Source organism: Phocoena sinus, chromosome 14 (genome assembly GCF_008692025.1).
Source record: "Phocoena sinus isolate mPhoSin1 chromosome 14, mPhoSin1.pri, whole genome shotgun sequence".
Lineage (NCBI taxonomy): Eukaryota > Metazoa > Chordata > Mammalia > Artiodactyla > Phocoenidae > Phocoena > Phocoena sinus.
The window spans coordinates 57,678,475-57,699,265 of record NC_045776.1 but is presented as its reverse complement, the minus strand read 5'-3'; the positions used below and the strand labels follow the sequence as shown (position 1 = coordinate 57,699,265).

At 38.2% G+C, this 20,791-nt stretch overlaps 1 protein-coding gene across 4 annotated transcripts in view; it reads right to left on the bottom strand.

The window, feature by feature from the left end:
- ARHGAP28 (Rho GTPase activating protein 28) overlaps nucleotides 1-20,481 on the bottom strand; it is a 70,032-nt gene extending 49,551 nt beyond the window's left edge. For 3 of the 4 annotated variants that reach the window (XR_004345534.1, XM_032603660.1, XM_032603661.1), the window contains exons 1-4: nucleotides 20,284-20,457; nucleotides 15,856-16,073; nucleotides 10,334-10,426; nucleotides 5,157-5,249 (exon numbers count right to left, since the gene is read on the bottom strand). Coding sequence is in view for 3 of the 4 variants with exons in the window: in XM_032603660.1 (XP_032459551.1) it covers nucleotides 5,157-5,249; nucleotides 10,334-10,426; nucleotides 15,856-16,073; nucleotides 20,284-20,452 (573 nt within the window). In the remaining variant the exon portion in view is untranslated. Of the gene's footprint in view, nucleotides 1-5,156; nucleotides 5,250-10,333; nucleotides 10,427-15,855; nucleotides 16,074-20,283 lie in introns of all 4 variants that reach the window. The other variant, XM_032603662.1, reaches the window with a different exon arrangement.
- Nucleotides 20,482-20,791: the final 310 nt, after the last annotated feature.

The following is a 20,791-nucleotide window of genomic DNA, read 5'->3' as shown; positions in this document are numbered from 1 at the left end:
GGGACTGCGGAGCTGGACTTGAAAAAACATCCAGGATCCATAGTCTTGGTGAGAAGCTCTCCCTGCACTGTAAGCTTGGGGACACTTGCTGTCACCCAACAGGAGATGTGCGCTTCCCTAATCAGATGGTGCTTGCACATGGGCAGGACTCCACTGCTTGTATTACTTACTGCTATGCATTCCAAAAGCTAGCATGTTCTCCACACAGGATGTTCACATTTGGAAAATAACTGGGAAAAACTAAATTTTTGTTTCTTAGTTGATACTGAAAATAATGAAAAACAATTTACATGGTAATCTGTTATTTTTCCATATGAGCTCACCCACAAGGACCAAGCTTTAGTTGACAACATCCTTCACTTAGGATACACGTTCAAAAAATTAGTTTCTGTTGTTTCTGCCTGTAGATGCTTTCTTTAAAAGACAGAATTTAGCTATTTCTGATTTATTGAATTATTCCTAGCTGAGTTTAAGTTTAAGGGTTATGGGTGATGGGGCTGAGGGTGGCTTGTTTGCCAACAATCTGAATTATGTTGCATCTTTACCAAAGAGAAATGAGAATATACATCCTTTATACTAAATGAATGTATTGGCGGCGTTATTCGTAATAGCGCAAAACTGGAAACAGTCCACATGTCCATCATCAGGTGAATAGATACACCAATAATAGTATATTTACACAATGGATTATTGTTAGTAATAAAAGGACTAAATTTCTAATACACGCAACAAATGGATAAATCTAAAAATTATTCTGAGTGAAAGAAGCCAGACACAAGAGTGCATATTAATCTCAATAGGGTTTGCCTCTGCAGGAGAAGGAGGACAACTGACTGGAAAAGGCCTGAGAGCAATTTCTTTGGTGATGGAAATGTTTTCTATTTTGACTGACTGTAGTTATATGAGTGAAAACACTTCTTCAAACTGAATTATATACCTAAAATGCATGCACTTTAAAATATATATATATATCAATAAAAAAGACACAGAAATAATCTCATTCCTTCCATATAATATAATTCTTATCTTCAAGGGGCTATTGCTGCTATAAATCAAGAACCTACAGCTACCATAATGGGTAAATCAGAGAGAAAGAAGTTGTTCTTGGGAAATAAGAATATGTTTGCTGAAATGTACAAGGAGTAAGACAAGCTTAAAAAAAAAAACAGAATCATGACCAAGAAAAAAATTACTAATCTGGAAGATAAAGATGAAGAAATCAGAGCAAACAGATTAACAGGAGAGAAAATTTAGGAGATACTGAAATTCAATTCAAGCAAAGCAGGAACCATCTAATATGTGTTCTAGAAGGGGGGAACATAGAAAATGCAGAGAAAAAAATAACTTAAGACATAATAGAAGACAATGTCCAGAAACTGAAGAAAGAAATCAGTTCTCAGAAAGAACTCACTGAGCAGTCACCAAGATGAATGAAATAAGGGGCTGATTCTTGTGAAAGTTCAGAATTCCAGCAATAAATTCAAAAAAGTTGTAGAGAGGGCAAACACAAAAAGCTTATTTATAAAGGAATAAGGTTCAGGCAACCAAAGAAGAGAAAAGAAACCCAGATTGTCATGTAAGAGTGCAAGAGTAGGTCAATGAGCAATATGAGAAATGCCACTGTGCAGGTTCTCCAGGAGAGCTAAGGTTTTCTGTTAACAACGAACAGTCAGTTGGCACGTGTTCCTAATGGGATCCAGAGTTTGCTAACCATCTTGTAAGTTTAAGGATTAAATCCACATGTTATGGTGGCAACGTGAAAGGAAAAAGTTAGAAGTTTCGTGCTAAGGTTGGCAGTGCATTGCACTGCAGTTGTACTAGCCTTGGTTTATCCACCATTAGTTGCTCACTTTGTGATTAAAACAAACTCCTACTTGTTTAAACCAAGGTTCCTTAGATTTTCTTTACTACAAAGCAAACACAGATGCAATTGATCATTTTTAACAGAAGGTATGATTGTATTTTGCAGTGAATTATAAATCAATAGCAAATGTAGCTATTTGAGTTTGACTTAAGACATTGGAAATAAACTAGATGGAAATAAACTAGATCAACTACTTTGTCTTTGAGTTAACTAACACCTCTAATGACTAATTCATTTATGTTGACTACACATAAGGAAAATGTTTCTTTTATCTATACAAGTGATTTGTAGAGTAGTTTGTAAGGACTGTAGACTGGGTTGTAAGCTTTCTGTACAGGTTGTAAATTTTCTGTAATCTTTTGTAAATGCCCAGATTTAGTTGCATTTGTGATCTAGAGTCAAGATTCAACCATGTATAATATATAGACAATAGACAATCATCTATATTATAATAGACAATTCCTTTATTGTAAGTAGCTTATTGCAAAATAAATGTGTTGGATATTAAAGAAATCATAAAATATTATATGGAATCTTTGGTAAAGGTTTCTTGAGATAGATTATAAAGTATACAATTTGATGAGTTCTGACAAATACATAGACCTATGAAACCATCACCACAGTCAAGACAATGAACAAAACCAGCACTCCCCAAATGTCCTCATGCCCCTTTGTCATCCCTCCTTCCCTCTCCTCCTCACCAACCCCTAGGCAATCACTGATCTTCTTTCCCTCACTATAGGTTATTTACATTTTCTGTAATTTCATATAAATTGAATCTTTTTTGTCTGGCTTCTTTCACATGACATAATTATTTTAAGATCCATCCATGCTTTGTATATCAAATGTTCATTGCTTTTTATTGCTGAGAAATATTCTATTGTATGGATATATCACAATTTGTTCATATATTTAGCTGCAGGTAAAACTGGGTTCTTTCCAGTTTGGGGCTATTAAGCTATAAACTTTTGTGGATAAGTCTTCGTATGAATATATATTATCTATGAGTAGAATGGCTGGGTCTATATGGAAGGCATGTGCTTAATATTTTAAGAAACTACCAAATTATTTTCCAAAGTGGATGGACCATTTTACATTCCTACCAGCAATGTATGAGAGTTCCAGTTGCTCTGCATCCTTAGCACCAGTCGATACGGTCAGCTTTTTAAATTTCAGCCATTCTACAGGGTATGTAGAGCTATCTCATCATGGCTTTATGTGCATTTCCATAATCACTAATGATACTGAGCACTTTTCATAAGATGATTCACCATCCAAATCTCTTTCTTGGAGAGGTGTCTATTCAAATCTTTTGCCCATTTTAAAAGATGAGAAAAGACCAAACAAAATTTTATCACTGGAAAGCTCCAACTATGTTCTTGAAACAGAAAGTTGATTTGTTTTCAAAAGTAGAGGATTTGTGTGATAAAGTCGAAGGAACTAGGACTTCCCTGGTGGCCCAGTGGCTAAGACTCTGCACTCCCAACGCAGGGGGCCCGGTTTCAATCCCTGTTCAGGGAACTAGATCCCACATGCATGCCGCAACTAAGAGTTCGCATGCTGCAACTAAAAGATCCTGCGTGCCGCAAAGAAGATCCCACGTGCCACAAGTAAGACCCGGCACAGCCAAATAAATAAATAAACATACAAACAAATAAATAAATGCTATTTTAAAAAAAAGGCGAGGGAACTAAAGCTTGGAAATACCAGCAGAGAAAAAACTGTGGATAATTTTAATATAAAAAGAAAGAGTTGGGGCTTCCCTGGTGGCGTAGTGGTTAGGAATCCACCTGCCAATGCAGGGGACACGGGTTCAAGCCATGGTCTGGGAAGATCCCACATGCCAGGGAGCAACTAAGCCCGTACACCACAACTACTAAGCCTGCGCTCTAGAGCCCATGAGCCACAACTATTGAGCCTGCGAGCCACAACTACTGAGCCCATGAGCCACAACTACTGAAGCCTGCGTGCCTAGAGCCTGTGCTCCGCAACAAGAGGAGCCACTGCAATGAGAAACCCATGCAACGCAATGAAGAGTAGCCCCCGCTCGCCACAACTAGAGAAAGCCTGCGCACAGTAACAAAGACCCAACACAGACAAAAATAAATAAAATAAATTAATAAAAAAAAAGAGTTATGTATTATTTCTGTAAACAATAGGGATTATATTCTGGAATAAAATGGGAGAGTTAAGTCAATGACCAAGCCTTTCTCTCCTAAAACCTAGTAGAGTCAACAAAACATAATGAAAAAAAGAAAAAAGAATCCCAGCAACATTCACACGAGTGGTGGTCAGAGAGAAATATTCCAGGAATAATGTAAATTCTTTTCCAAAATCCGCCTCCCTCCTAATCAAATGGAGACACTTTTGAAATAGACAATTACTATCTCCTCCAAATCATGAGGGAAAACAACTGAAGGTGTGAGAAACCACATCTGGGGTCAATATGAGCAGAGCCCTTGAAACTCAGTCCCTCCCCAACACCATCTCAGTAGGGAGGAGGGAACCTATTGGATTCACCATTTTGCTTTTTTCTACCTGGGAGGAAGTTAGGGGAGGGAATATGAGGATGGAAAAATTAAAGGAAAGGTAGAGTACATAAGCTCCACCAAGGGAGAGAAAAGATAGCTTAGGATAGAAGTGCAAGTAAAAACAGACGTGAGAACAGGCTCTGGCTAAACCATAAATAAAGCAATCTTTCCCGTTTGTAAACTGACAGAAGCTGGATCTTTCTCCCAACGTTTGCCTGACTTTGCCCTCCTCTGGTTAAGTGGGGAGTGGAAGTGGCTCTGGGGAAAAGCAGGGGGATGGGGAAGGGGAGGGTGCTAGACACCTAGGGTGAAGAGTGTGGTCAGAACTAAGATGCCTGGTGTTCGTCCTGCACCAGGGAAGCACTGGACAACCTGAGGACACCTACTGCTGTCCTGTGACCTGATGTCCATAGCTGGTGGAGCTGTGACTCAATGGAACCAACACTCTTATGAGAATTTTTCAAAATAAACGAAAAATGGAAAGGAACTAAATCTGTCATAAAGAAATGCCTACCATCGTTGGTTTTCTGGGTTTGTATCTGTTTTAATAGAGCATGTAGTTGTTTGTGGCTTTAACTATTAAACTCGGGTTCATTTACTGCTGAATGGCTTCCTACAAATCAAATCAAAGTAGATAGGCATGTTGACAGCTGTAGTTGTCCAGCCACCTGAATTATGTTGCGTTGTTTTGAAGTTTTGCATGATTGTCTTGAAGGAATGGCTTCTTTTTTCATCCCTCCAGTTCTCCTGCTATCACTTACCAAGGAACCACTTGTTTTGATAACTCCCGGCAGCTCTTTTTCCTCCTGGGTGTCGTCCAACTGACTAGGATGGTTGTCACAGGTATCGCCTGGCTAATGAAAGAAATGAAAGTCATTTTTATCCAGGCATATTTTTCACTATGTGATTGTTTACTCAATTATACATTACACTAGAATCTGTATAAATGCACAGCCATGTGGACATACACAGAGTTAATGACTACAGTGCAATTGGTAGCATTCACCAATTCCTCCAAAAGGATATTGAGCCTCATAAATATCATGCACTGCAATAGAAATGAGTCTCAAAAGCAAACACTGCTACCTGCCTGCCAAAACCCACTTTTCTTTTCTTCTTTAACATATGAATATCATGATCTTGCTCCAAGATGCTGCGTGTCTATCTAAAAGGACTAAGTGTGATCATGTGATGGTTCCGTCCAAAGAGATTCGAGTGAAACCCTACTTGGTAGAGTACCCAGGAAGGCTAATGTTTTCTTGTTGAAGTGCATGGAATCAGCTAGTTGATGCTTCTCCCAGAACATGGGCATGGTACCTGTGATGCCCAGACATCCTGTAAGCATTAAATACTAGCCTGTATGCTGAGTGGAACAGAATGGAAAGATAAAAAACAGAATGGAAAGAGGGATATTAGTCAAGCCAGCCACAGACGTCTTATTTTGTAAGGAAAATAAACCTCTAATTGTCTAAGTCAGGAAGCTTACTGATTAAACTATGCTACTTCAAAATCAGACTTTATGACTGTATTTTGGAGTGATTTAAAAATCAAAAGCAAGAGTATTCAGGGTTTTTTTTCATTATGAAACTGGAAAAACATTAGACTGATTATCTCACAAACACATATGGCTGAACCAAATATTTCATTCCCATCACTGAGTATTGGAAAAGCTCTGATTTTCACTACACAGCAAATGAATTTGAGACTATTCTAATTGTGATGTGCTGCACTGTAGGCCTTGTGCATATGCTCTAAGATTTTTAGCAGCATTTGTGATATAATGGCATTTCCCAGAATAAGATGCAAATATTCTACTCCATGATTAAAGCAACTTTTTGCAAAATTCAGCATACTGGGTATTAATGAAATAAACTTTTACATGAGATCTTAGAAACATTTTTCATCTGGCTTTTCCATATTTTCTAACTTTCCCCCAATGTGTATGTATTATATTGCTATGAAGAACACACATCTCTTTGGATGGGGAAACAATGCTGAAAAGGCAGTACAAGAAAACTTAGGTCAGGATGGAGGTCAGAGAGCGTACCACTCTCAATCACTCAGAATTAGAGAAAGGGCGTATTTTTTAAGTATAGCTCCAAGAGCACTGAAAACCAGCAAAGTGTTCTAATAACACATTAAAAATTGTCAGAAATTCCTGGAAAATAAAAAGTAAGCAATTTATTTCATAATTGTAAAGAAATTCTCAGCCTAAGGATAGCATAAGACAAAGAAAGGGCAAATCCACAAAAAAGCAAACAGACAAACAACCAATCTTAGAGTGAAAACCACACAGGACAAGAAGGGGCCCCAGGGCAATGGCTAGGATAATTTATTGTAAAGTGTTTCCTTAATGGAAGGGCCTGACCGAACTCCCAACAGTTCCCTTTACACTGAACAGCAGACAGCAGCCACGTATGGACCCAAGGAAAGCACTCTGAATGAAGTGAACTACCTGCCTTGGGAAGATGCCCTGGGTTGGGACCAAAACAGACCTCAACATCAGGTCACTCTGGACCTTCATGAAAGACATGGATGGGAGAATAAAAGGAGAACATGAGTTTTGTCTGGGAATGATGTCATTTGCCACTCTCCCTTTGGCATTGAAGGTACATGCATGCATGTATTTGTGTGTGTACGTGTGTATGTACGTGTGTCTACGCATGCACACATGCACGGACTCACCCATGTGTGCCATTAAAATAACGTCCATTCACAGACTGCTCACATACCTTACTGCTTACACAGGACCCAAAGTCAGCCCTCTTATTCAATAAAGAGCCCTTTGGGAAAATATCTATATAATGGCAGAGAAATCATACAGCAATGACATATCCTAAAAGTCGTTAACTAGTCAATCCAGACCATCACTAAGGATCATCAGCCACTGGAGAAAAATCAACACTATAAAAAAGTCAGCTGTGGAGAAAATCAACATTTTGAAAAATAAGTATAGCGATATACATTCTGGGAGAAAGATAATTGAGGGAAGAGAAAAAGGCTTATAATGATTTAATAATTTCAGAGAGATCTGAGAGACTATTGCAATCATAAATCAGGACTAACTATAACAATAAAGGGTAAATCAGTGAAAACAGGAGGAGTTCTTATGAATTAACAGTATGATCGCTGAATTTAAAAATCAACAGGGACCCAATTATAACCACTCATGACAAAAATGAGAATTAGGTTTCCACAAAATGATGTAGACAAAATCTGCTAGCATACAGAACAAACGGAAAACAAAGACATGGGAAATATAAGAGACAACTTAAGAGCTGTGTGAGTTTAATGTAAGAAATGAAAAGAAGAAGAGAGAAAATGGAGATAATGAAGTAAAAGAAATAATGGGAAAAGAATGTTCAGAACTGAAAGGAAACATGTTTCAGAAACAAAAAGCTGAGTGCTGGATCATGATAAAAAAAAAAAAGATTTCATATCTTGATGGCAGTTCAGGTCTCTAACAACAAAGATAAACCTAAAAGCTTCCAGAAATATAAAAATGAGAGCAGGATGCAAATAAAGGAATGATTTAGAGAGGCATCAGGCTTCTCAACATTAACACTATATGAAAAGCAAATAGATTAATATTTACAAATTTCTGAAAGAAAATGATCAACAGCCTAGCACACAGATACTAATCAGTTTAGGATTTAAGCTTTTTAGTTATTAAAATTTAGTATCCAGAGATATTTCTTGCCAGATTTGCTCAAAGGATAAGAGATGCAATCTGCTAAGAAGATGTAACAGTTTGTAATATATGTGATTATGGAAATTAGTATTTCTACTCTTCTCTGTGGTCATTCTGGCGGGTTAGCCCTCATCCTCCTCCAGGGATAAAAGCAGTACTGCTTTCTCATTCTATAGACTGGTGAGTAGTTCAGGGGTGTGGCTGGAATACAACTTAATCGTTCTCGTTCACCTCAGTGGGAGATTTCTTCATGTGTTTCGTCACCACACTTGCCTTTAACCTTTAAAAGATGACAAGACCATCAAAGACTTGAAATAAAAGGGATAGTGATAAAAGAGAAAAGAAACAAAATAAGCATAGACTCATCATGAGAGTCCATGGCTGGACGTGGAGTGTCAATGAGGCAACAAGATCTAAAATAAGACTCACTCTTACACGTTGCCTTGACATCCGGTAAAAGCGGGAGGGCCGTAAGTGGTCTAAGCCCAAGTTCCCCTCCCACTTTGCTCCCTCAGATAAGGTCCCCTAGTAAGACAACACTCCTTACTCAGGGGGCCAGATACAGTTCTTGCTTATCCCTGAGTAGTGGGTTTCAGTTTCCTGTCCACCCATGGAATTATTCAAACAAGCCAATCCATCCTCTGTGAGAACCAAGGGGGCACTCCCCCTCTTGATACTACAAAGCCTGGTTGTTCACTCTGTTCCCAAGTGCACCCCACATGTGGCTCTGTATGGTGTGTGGTGTCCTCCCTCCCTGGGCTGTGAGAACATGTAATAAATTGCTGTTGTCTCATTTTTCCAGTGTCAGGGGTCATGTGCTGAGCCATCCCTATAACCCCAGGGTGAAGAGGAGGCAATCAAAACAGTAGGTAGAGGCAGGTGAGGTGAAAAGCTCATAGAAATCGTTCTTTGAAAACACCCCATGTCTACTCTGACTTGCCCCTCCTCTAGCTGAGACAAGAGGTAGTGGCTGCTGTGAAGGGGAGAGGGCGAGCAGAGAGGAACAAATGCCTGGATCAAGTGTCCTGGCCGGAAGGATGGTACAGAAGACTCCCTGAACCGAGGGAAAAATCTTCCAACTCAACAGAAAATGTAAAGACCTCTGACTAGACAGAGTTCACACTGTTATGAGAAATGCAATGAAATTAGAAAAAAATTAGAGACAAAAATCTGAAAATAGGATTGCTCACAGCCCCAGCTGACCACCCTCCACCTCCAGACCTTGACCTACCCTCAGGCAACAGAAGAGCAGCCAGAACAGAAACTGGCCACATCCAAACCCTTGAGCAGAATTTTGGAAGGGACCAGGGGCTAGCCTGTATCGAGACAATTGCAAGATGTGGACAGAGTGCCCCACATAAAATATATGCAAGATGAAAGTAAACTGTAGAGAATCTAAACATCATCATCATTATCATCATCATCAATCAGATCAAGAATGGTACAGGGGTTACTCTTAGAACAACAAAGAATCCCTCTTCCTCTGCTAGGAAAGAAAATAAAGAGCTAAAGAGAAGGAAACACATAGAAGCATGATAGAGGAAGGTCTCTTACTGTAAATTTTCTGCTGCCATGAGTCCAGGTGGAGGAAGATGTCAGGAACCCATGTCCTTCTCAGGGTGAAGGGTCACCACTTCAGTAAGAGGACTCAGGCCTCATGCCAGGAGGTACAGATCACAGCATGAGATTCATCTCTTTCACTGAAATAGCTTCACTGACAGTTTGGAACTCAGATCATCACTCTTTGAAATTTTCACTAAACTGGGTGAGGTGGGCTCTAAATAAAACGTGTTTACCTCCTGTGCAAGATTGTGCACTTTTTCCACTTATTGTTACACGTTCAAGATGCTATAGTGCTGCGTCTCACAATATATTTACATTTAGAAAGTAACTTAAATGTCAAAATATTTCTTACAGTGACAATTAAACTAATTTTGAAAGATTTATAGAAGGTAGCATAAAATTTTCCACTATGCACTCAGCAAAGAGAACAATAGTTTAGCTGATGACCTCCCACATGTACTGACTTCTGGCTGTGGCTGCAGCTGCAGCTGTGATTGTTTTTGTTATTGTAGGTACAAGCAGGCCCCATAGAATTTGCAGATTTAACTATTTAATTATTCATTCCTGAGTCTGAGTCCCCTTTTTTCTTCATTGTTACAAGGTAAGTAGGCTTTTCTTTTTTTTTTAAACTTTCCAGGCTGCCTTGAATTAACCACTTCTCCTGATCCCCTTGCTCTGTCTTACCAGTTGACCATTTCTGCAGGGAACTGCTGGCATCCCTTCTTCATCTGGGTTCACATCCAAAAGAGGAGCTGGGATACAACAAAAATCATCTGGCTATTGAGAAAAATGAAAGTGCATTTTTATTCAGGCATGTTCTCCCAAGGGTAACTGCATTTAATCACGTGTTACGCATACGATGTGCACATTCATACAGACATGTTGAGACACCCATAGACATGACTGCCTATGCATTGATCACTGCATTTGGCCACTTAGCAGCCAGTCCTGGGAGCTCACCACACACCAGGCCCGGTGACAGACACTGGTACGTGTGGAAGATCCTGTCAACCGCCTGCCCCAAACCCAGTCACCTGTCTTCCTTAATAGGATCCTGATTTTTTTTTTTCAGGAACTTTTGTATACAATGAAAAAATATCAATTTCCCAGGCTCTCTTGCAGCTAAGTATGATTGTATAACATTTCTAGGCAATGAGAGGTAACTGGAATTCTACCAAGTAAGATTTCTGGGAAACTGAAGTCAGAGAGATAGAGTCAGTTTGTACAAGCTCCAGGAACCACCAGGAACATGGGCATGGTGGCAGGAGTGGCCCAGCCCCCTTGGCAAGCAAAAGAATGAAGGCCACATGTGAAAGATAAAATAGAAAGATGGAAGGAAGCTGGATCTACGCTAAAGCAAAGATCAGTTTCCTCTGAAAGAGAGAAAAAACAAATTCATATTTGTATAAACTCATGATTTCTTGGGTTTTCTGGGCCATGCAGTCAAATGTATATGTGTGATATAACATTTTTTTAAGGACTGTATGCCTATATTTATACAGTTAATTATGAGTTAGTCCCACCTTTAACTGTTTATCAATTATGAAACTGGAAATATATTAGATTGACTATTTTGCTCAATTAAATGTGCTACTGAAGGTAATAACTGATTCACATCTTCTGAATATTAGAAAAAATCTGTTTGAGCACTGAACTTCTGCTCAGATGAAACGGATTGTAGACCTTGCATTATGTATCCAAAGGGTGATTTAATATCTGTGATTTAGTGTATAAGAGCTCTACCAAAACAAGGGTTAAATATTCTATTCTTTTATGGTTAGAATTTCACTGAAAATTATATTCATTGGATATTTAATTAAATCATAAAATTTTATTTGGGCCCATAGAAATTCTCATCTTTTACCTCGCTTGTCCATATTTTCTAAGTTTCCATTAAAGACGATGTATTACTTCTATAATAAGGGAAAAAACACATTTTTTGAAAGGAACAAATACTACTGAAAAATCAACATAGGAAAATTGGATCAAGATATCACAATGCACATACCACATTCTCCTCCCCCTGCAAATCACTCAAAATGTCAAAGAGATACCTTTCTCAAAGAGTAGATCTAGAAACCACTAAACATTTCCATTAGCAGAACAGAAATTGTTGGATGCTTCTGGAAGATAAACAGCAAGCAAGAGCGGTTTGATAAGGGTAGAGAAAAACTTCGGCCTGAAAAAAGGTATAAGAGAAAAATGTGTGGAAGGTAAATGCTGATCCAGAAAAAGCACATATCCAGAATGAAAATAAAAACAGCAGGAAGGCATTGCCCAATTCAGAAGGCAACAGCTCTTTAGAAGAACAGCAGGCAGCAGCTAAATGTAATTCCAGGATAAAACCCAAGTGTCCCCTTGGTGACAGAGTGACCACCTGCCTTGGGAGTGGTAGTGGCTGTCCTAGTATGGGTGCGGTGGTCCTGGATAGAAAGAATGTTGAATTGCACTTTATTGGGGCCTTCTAAAAGGATATAGACAGGAGTATAAAAAGGAAAGTTGGGTTTGCCTGAAAAGGAAACAAATTATGATTCTGCAGGATCTTGTTACTTTGGCATTGATACCATATTTATTTCTTAAAGTGAAGTGTGACAGTTGACACTGACACACTTCACCACTCACACAGGCCCAGACTCCTGTTCTGGGGGAGAGTTTTTGGGAGAAAACGGGTCTACATAACTGCATAAGAAATATATGACCACTACCTATACTAATCAATCAGTCAATCTAGTTCTCCATTAATGAATATAAATCAATATCCAAAGATTAAAGTTAATTGAACAATAGCAATGTAATGATGCCAAAAATAAACAGATGACCCTGAAGGAAAGAGATAATTCAAGGAAAAAAAGAGAACCTTGGAATTTAAGGTTTAATTTAATACCTTCAGAGTGCTGAGAGGCTACTGCGGCTGAGAAACAAGAACAGATCACAAAATAAAGGAAAAATTAGGGGAAAGGAGGGGCTTCAGCAAGTTCATAAGAGGACTATTAAAGTTTTAAAAATTAATGAAAGGTAAAAGTGTTAATACAACCAAGGCCAAATTAATGATATAAAAGATGAAGTTGAAGGGCCAGCCAAGAATGTAGAGCAAACATACACACAAACAAAGCTTGGAAAATAGGACATTTAAGAGATATTGAGATTCAATCAAAACAATGAAACAATCATCTAACAACAATCATCTAACAACAATCATCTAACATCCAGAAGGAGACAGTGAGAAAATGAAGGGAATAAATATTTGTTTTAAACGTTAGAAGAAAATATGCAGAATGAACAAGCTGAAGAATGAAAGAGCTCACTTGGTAGTGACCAGGATGAATTTTTTTAAAAAGGAAAACTGCTAAAATTTCAAGGTTCCAACAATAAAAAGTGAAATTCACAAAGCTTCCACATTTGTATATAAAGGAATGAAGTTGATGTAGATATTGTGCTTCCCCACAGCAATGGTGTGTGAGAGAAGATAACGGACAAATATTTTCAAAATTCTGAAGAAAAATGATTTTGAACCTGGGATTCTATATGCAAAAAATTAAGAAAAAAACTAGGATAATCTACATATTTATTTTTTAAATTATTTATATCTTCATTTGGTGAGTATAATGGGTCAGATTCATAATTCTAAGATTAATGCAAAATTACCTAATGCAACTTGTAATGTTAAAACTTCATTAAGAAAATGGAATGGAAACTTTATGTAATTGTTCTATTAATGTAGGTAAACGATGACAAAGACAGAAATAAAGAATAGGAGAGAATAAGGAAGGGAGAGCGGGGAAGAGAAGAAGGAGGAGGAGGGAGGAACTGGTATTCATGACGTCAAATTCAAATTGGAAACTTAAAAGTTTAGGTACATTTCTAAGAACCTCCAAGTCTATTTACCTGCAGAAGCAGATCCTGAAGTTTTTAGGAAAAAACAATCTTGTGGAAATGTTTATTAGGACTTACATATTGTAAATATACCATATTTTTAAAAGGCTGGCTTTATATGGCTTTTTACATTTTTGACAAAGAACAATGTGAATTTTTAAGCAGCATAATACAATGCCAGGCTTTCCCTGACTTCCAGATGCCCCACTTCTCAGGACAGCACAAGACTTCTACTCCCTGGAATATATGGTCATTCTTTTACCTGTGACCACTCCCCCTGCCTCATTCCCCATTCTCTCTAGAACTGGGGCTTCCGCAGCAAGACTCGGGGGTATGTGGGAGAAGAGGAAGGTAGACAGGAGGAAGAGCCCCCGGGGCTACTTCCCTTGCCCACCAAGAATGCGGCCCTCTCTCTGCCTTTGCTGGAGTTAAACACCAGTTTATTGCACTTACATGTTACAGAAAAGTAAGACTCTTCATTTCATTTTATACTTAAGCCCTAATGTGTTAAGTGCCCACCTTACGATTCCCTTCGGGGTCCGAGTGAAAGAAATGGGAGAAGCACTGCTTCTATGTGACTATAGCGCAATGTTTTGGGAAACCTAGAGAGACTAGTTATGCATTTTCTTGAGTAACTGGAGGATTCAGGAGAAGCTGTAGACCCATATTTTGCAGTTTGCTAGGGAAGAGGAAAAATCTTAGTCTGAAGTAGCTGGAAACAGAAATGGGGAAAGGATGCATGTAGGCCAAGTTCTTAGGATTCTCTCAAGATGATCTGGGAGATAACTGGAAAATGACCCAGGGAATTTAAACCTGCAGGGTAAACCTTTTCTTTGATAGGCATCTTGTCCAGGACTCATGTGGCTGGAGCCCTAGCCTCAAGCTGCGGGCATCACCTTTACTCAGTTAACAGTTTGAGACAATCTCACCTTCCAAGAAGACCCAGGTTTCAACTAGGCTGAAAGTTCAAACAGCGTAGAACTCAAAATGGCTTACCTTGAGTATATATTGTTATATACAGCAGAGGATTCTAGAACTGTGTTCATTATACTGGCTACAAGCCACATGTGACATTTTAGATTCAAATCAATTACAATTAAATACAATTAAATTTTTAGTTCCTTACTTATACTAGCTACGTTTCAAGTGCTAATGCCACATGTGATGGGGGCTTCCATATTGGACAGCACAGAAATAGATCATTTCCATCACCGTAGAAAGTTCTAAAGGACAGCGCTCTTCTAGGACATTGTAAACACAAATACAAAGCTTAACTTTGTATATGTGAGCTGCCCTGGCAACACCCCACTGTGATTAATGTATCTAAGAGAAGATTTGACTTACAGACAACCTAAACTAACTCAAATTAGAGACTGTCTTCAGTTATGCCAGCTACCCAATATCCTTGAAGTTTTAATTTATGTCACTATTGATATTACAATTAAACAGATGAGAAACCTAAATCAAAGTGATTAACCAACTTGCCCCAGGCAACTTTACCTGTGACTGCAGCAGAATATCAAGTTCCCCTTTTCCTATATATGAATTACCCCAAAGTTCCAAGAATCCTATCGGCATAGAACCTGATATAAGAATTGCACAGAGAATGTATCCAGTAATTATCTGTTGCATCAATGACGCAATTATTTCAATGCAACACTGCAATGATGCAATAAATGGATGAATGAGTGAACTGTAAAGCAGAGCTACCAGTAAAACAACCACAGAAATAGGAGGACATGACTCAGCCTCAGAAGTAAAACTGTGGCCGTGGAATAGCCAAGGGTATGCTGGCATTTCAACAAGCCATTTCTCAGAAAACGTGTGATGCTTCCCTCATGGTTTTTTGAATCATTCTCTGGCCTATCTGATTAATGCTGTATCTTTCACTTTTCATCATTTTAATTTCTTTGAACATAAAGGGTACCCTAACCACTCTCCCATCCCCACCCCCAATTAAAACAAACTACACAGACTTGCACATAATACTTGGGCCCACTTCTCTGGGACTCCTTTGCCTGTCCACAGAGTTTCCATTCAGTGCTGAGGTTTAAGTAAAGGCTCCGTGTATCTCATCCACAAAGACTTGCTCCATTACCAAAGAAGTGATCAACTTCAAAAGAAAGGAATAAATTTTGTGTGCGGGGAGACTGCTGTATGGGGAATAAGAAATAATCACTTAAGTTTCAAATTTGCAAAAATTTTGCAGTTTGCTGTCTGCTTTACTTTTCTCTTAAAGCTAGAAGATGATTGGCCTTTTCTGATAATTTTTCCACATTCCCCTTCCCTCCCCTCAAGCAAACCAAACCTTTTGAGGCCTGTTCACTACTTACAGGAGATTCGCTGACTCCAAAGATGTCTCTGACATCCCTGATGGATTGCTTGTTCTTTTTTCTCATGGTTTGAGTGTAAGTATTATATCTCTTCTTCACTGCAGCTGCTTGGGTTCGAGTCAAAGTCGAGAGCAAGGCTTTGCCACCCTCCTCTTCATCACCCGAGATCAGGGTTGATAAACCTACATCTTGCAACCACTCTGCTTCAAGTTCTCCTTCTGTAAGATGAATTTACCAAGAGAAGGTTAGAATATTCTGAGACTGGAAGCCATGCATATCTGTAAGTCTGTACACATCAGCAAGTAAGAAATAATCACTATACAATATATTAAGACCATCCTGAACCTTGAGGACATTATGCCAAATGAAATAAGTCAGACAGAGAAAGAAAAACACCAAACACCGTATGATCTCATTATATGTGGAGTTTAAAAACAAAACAAAGCAAAATGTCCGAGCTCATAAATATAGGGAACGGACTGGTGCTTACCAGAGGCCAGGGGTGGAGGGTGGGCGAAATGGGTAAAGGTGGTCAAAAGGTACAAACTTCCAGTTATAAAATAAAATAAATAAGTCATGGGGATGTCATGTACAGCATGGTAACTATAGTTGATAATGCTCTATTGCATATTTGAAAATTGTTAAGAGAGTAGGATCTTCAAAGTTCTTACCACAAGAAAAAACATTTTGTAACTATGTGTGACGATGGGTATTAACTACACTTATTTTGGTGACTGTTTCACAATGTATTCAAATATCTAATCATTATGTTTATACCTGAAACTAATATAATATCGTATGTAAATTAAACCTCAAAAAACTTTAAAAGACCATTCTTTTTCCCATAGTAATTGTGGGAATGGCCTATAGGAATGAATAAAAGGTCTGTATTGTATTTTTTTAAGTAAGTCAAATTTTTAAAGTATCTTCTAGTAGAGTAAGGTTATTTGGCAGATTTGGGAAGGTAATTTTCCTTACCAGAGAGTTAAATATAAGCCATATCTGAACAGCCAATTTCAAAAAATGATAAAATATTAATATCTAAACTAAAACCATGACAGAAAAAATGTGGTTTAATGGCACACAAAAGAATTTTTTAATCACACAAATTCAGGTTCAAATCCCAACCGCCATTTACTAACTGAATGACTTTGGAGAGTTTTAAGTATCTCTAGATCTTGTGTCCTCTTGGCAAAATGGAGGTAATAATCACCAAAGTATTAGGTGGCTATGAGGATTATTTTATCAATGAATTTGTGACAGATGGCAAAAATCTAGAACAGAGTATGTGTTCAACAGATATTCGTTCTCTCACTTTTCTCCTTATTTTGAACAGTAGGTAATCTTTCCTTTTCTCAGAAGGCAGCTAAAAAACTTAAAATTCATCATGATGAAGATCAATCGCTATTATAAATTAGATGTGTGGAAATACTAAAGAATTCAGAATAACAACATCATGTAACAGAAAATCCACTGTACACACTATAACATTCTGGGAACTATGCTAAACAGGCATTACCTGAATAAGGTTTCTTTGAGAGAGCAGAATTGACTGGTTTGCAAGTACACTATCAAATCATCAGTCCAGAGGTGTTGGACTCTGCTTATGTTATTCTATCACTGGTACATGAACAAAAGCCTTCCCACATGCTTTACAAGAAAATGAGAAAACTTTTTAAACTGCATAATAATGAAAATATGAAATATCAAAATTTGTGGGATGGAGTGAAGTCACAAAGGAAAAAGTAAAACTGTCTCTATTCACAAATGATCTCTTTGTTTATGTAGAAAATTCTAAGAAATCTAGTAGTAGACAACTCCTGGTAAGTCAATTTAGAAAGGTAATGAAATATAAGGTCAAGTACAAAAATCAATTGTACTGCACACCAGTTGCAAACAATTAAAAAATGAGAGAGGTGAGAGAACAAGAGAGAGACACCCAATTAAAAGAAATAGTGAAAAGACTTCACAAAGCAAGATATATGAATGGACAATAAGCACAGGAAAAAGCATTTGACATCATTAGTCATCGGTGAAGTATAATTACAACCACAATGAGATACCTCCACACATCCCTAGAATCATTCATGTTAATAAGTCTTAAAACATCAAATGTTGCAAGGATGTGAAGCAGCTAGACTTGTCTGTCAGATACTGCTGGGAGGAGTGTGAAGTGGTACAACTACTTTGGAAAAATGCTGGCAGTTTCTCATGTAATTACACATATTCTATGAAAAATACATATATCCAAGAGAAATAAAAATATATCTCCACCGAAAGACTTCTACAAGATTGTTCACAGCAGCCTTATTCATAATGGCCAAAACTGCAAACAACCATTAACAGTTAAATGTATAGACAAATTATGGCATATTCATACAACAGAATCCTGCTGTCATGGGTTGAATTGGGTCCCCAAAAAGATACACTGAAGTTCTAACCACCAATACAGGTGAATGTAACCTTATTTGGAAACAGGGTCTTGGCAGGTATAATTAGGATTTAAGTTGAGGTGAGGTCATACTGGAGTAGAGAGGCCCCTTGATCCGATATAGCTAGTGTCCTTATAAGAAAAGGAGGTGAGACACAGACAGCAACACAGGGAGTAGGCTACGTGACTACAGAGGCAGAGAATGGCAAGTGTTGTCTACAAGCCAAGGAACAGCTAGGATTGCTGGCAACACCAGAAGCTAAGAGAAAGACATGGAACAGATTCTTCCCTACCATCTTCAGAGAGAGGAGGGCCCTGCTGACCCCTTGATTTTGGACTTCTAGTCTGCAGAACCACAAGAGAACAGATTTCTGTTGTTTTAAGCCACCTAGTTCTGTGGTACTTTGTTACAGCAGCGCTAGGAAACTAATACAAACTATCCCATAATAAATAGCAATGAAATAGTAATACACCAAATGAATCTCAAAAATATTATGTTCAGTGAAAGAAGCCAAACCCAAAACTATATGCTGCAAAAACATCAGAACCTTGGTTGTCTCTGGCTAGGGACAGCAAGTCACGGGGATGATGAGATTGGGAAAAACCATGAGGAAATTCTGAGTTGACTGAAATGTTATGTCGATTTGTGTGAGGTTACAGGGTTAGTATTTGTCATATGTCACTGAATTGCACACTTAAGATCTAGGCATATGCTTCAAGGAAAATAACATCAGTCAAATAAATTTTGAACTCCAGTTAGTAGGTATGCTTTTTGTAGAAGTTTATGTTAACAAGCCTGAGAATATTTTCTGTATACTCTAGGCTTGAGCAAATGGAAAAGTACATTGAGGAACAGGTTTGTCATTATTGGAGAAGGGGGTTATAAATACAGAAAAATGGAAGACAACAAACTTTGTGGCGTTGGATTGGGATTGGAGGTTATCAGTACGAACTCATGATTTTTAATATAGATAGCTAGCTAGCTAGTAAGAAAAAAGAAGTGGAGAATAAGAGGTATTTTCCTTTATGTGTCTTTCTGGATCTGAAAAGGCAAAATGTAAGTATGTAAGGAGAAGGAATAAAAATATCCTTCTCTGATGCAGGACAGTTCCCTTGAATGGATTTTCATTAAATCTGTGGTGGGACTTTTTATTTCTAATGCTAAGTGAAATATACTAATTGTGGTACATCTGAACTATTGTTTTTCAGATCTAAGAAGGATAGGCTTGTAGAAAGGGAATAAAGAAAAAAAAGTTTTTTAAAGTTTCAGTTTATCTTGATAGTTGTCTTGAGGTTAATCACTGGCTAATGAAAACATTCTTAGATACTTGCTAAACTACCTTCAGTCCTTCCTATGCATTTACTTGTCGATAGGTAGTACCTGGAGAAGATAACCTATGCTTTTAATCTCAGGTGAGTAATTTTGTACTTTTTGACAATTACGGACAATTATACTTTTTGGGTCCTCAACCTTCTTGTTTAATTTCACTGGAAACTAGTATAATTGACATATCTGACACGGCTCTTACTTGGTGAAGTACTAGATTATCCGTTCTCTAAATACATTAATGCTAGTACATGCTTCATAGCTAAATATTTTTAGTCCAGAATTATGTTGGTAATTTTTTTTTCTGTCTGTCTCTCTCTTTTGGTAATTAATGGTCAAGTATACAAATATAAAAGCCATCAAAATGAGAATACTCAATCTGCTAGATGATTATGAATCAAGTCAACAGACGGGTACAGCATCCCTAAGTGGTGATATGTAAAGGATCAATTTGCATTGTGTTGACAGCCCTCCTTCAGGTCATGTCACCTTACACAGAAGCCACCCTGAGCCAGACCAGCAGATATAAATGAGTGGGAGCAGGCAGCTGATTTGCCAAATTCTACTGGTTCACTTGTTAAACTACTAGTGGAATGATTTCTACCTGCCAACAGAATAAGAGAGCATACAAAGAAAGACAGCACAGGGGAAGACCAATCTAGCACCTCACCATCCAGGGGCTTGGCCTCAGCTGGTGTCTGCTCTTCCTGAACTCCCAGGCTGTTCTCTTTGATACTTTCTATTTCCCGCCAGAAATCCTCCATGGAGGCGCTGTCTATGGAGGCTTGAGAGTTGGAGCGGCTGAATGCCGGGGATTGTAAGGATTCATTGGAGAGCATCCTGCTAATTCTTCGGCAGCGAGAAATGGATTTTCTGAGAAAAGAATAGTATCTGTTAACGAAAATCAGTGTCTCATGTTACAAATCACAAAATTAAATTTAGGTGTGATATCAATGGAGAGATGGAGTTAGTGTGAAAGAGAGAGGTTTGAGGGAATAACCTCCAGTCTGCGGTGGCCCCATCCTTTTCATTCTCTATCATTCATAATGACTTTGTGGCCATGCAGAAATTACCACAAAAATACTTTTTATACCTTTCACACACTCATAAAGTGGGAAGCTGTTCATGTTAGTCAAAACATATATAGTAAAAGTTAGCCCCTGTAAAGTATCTAAGGT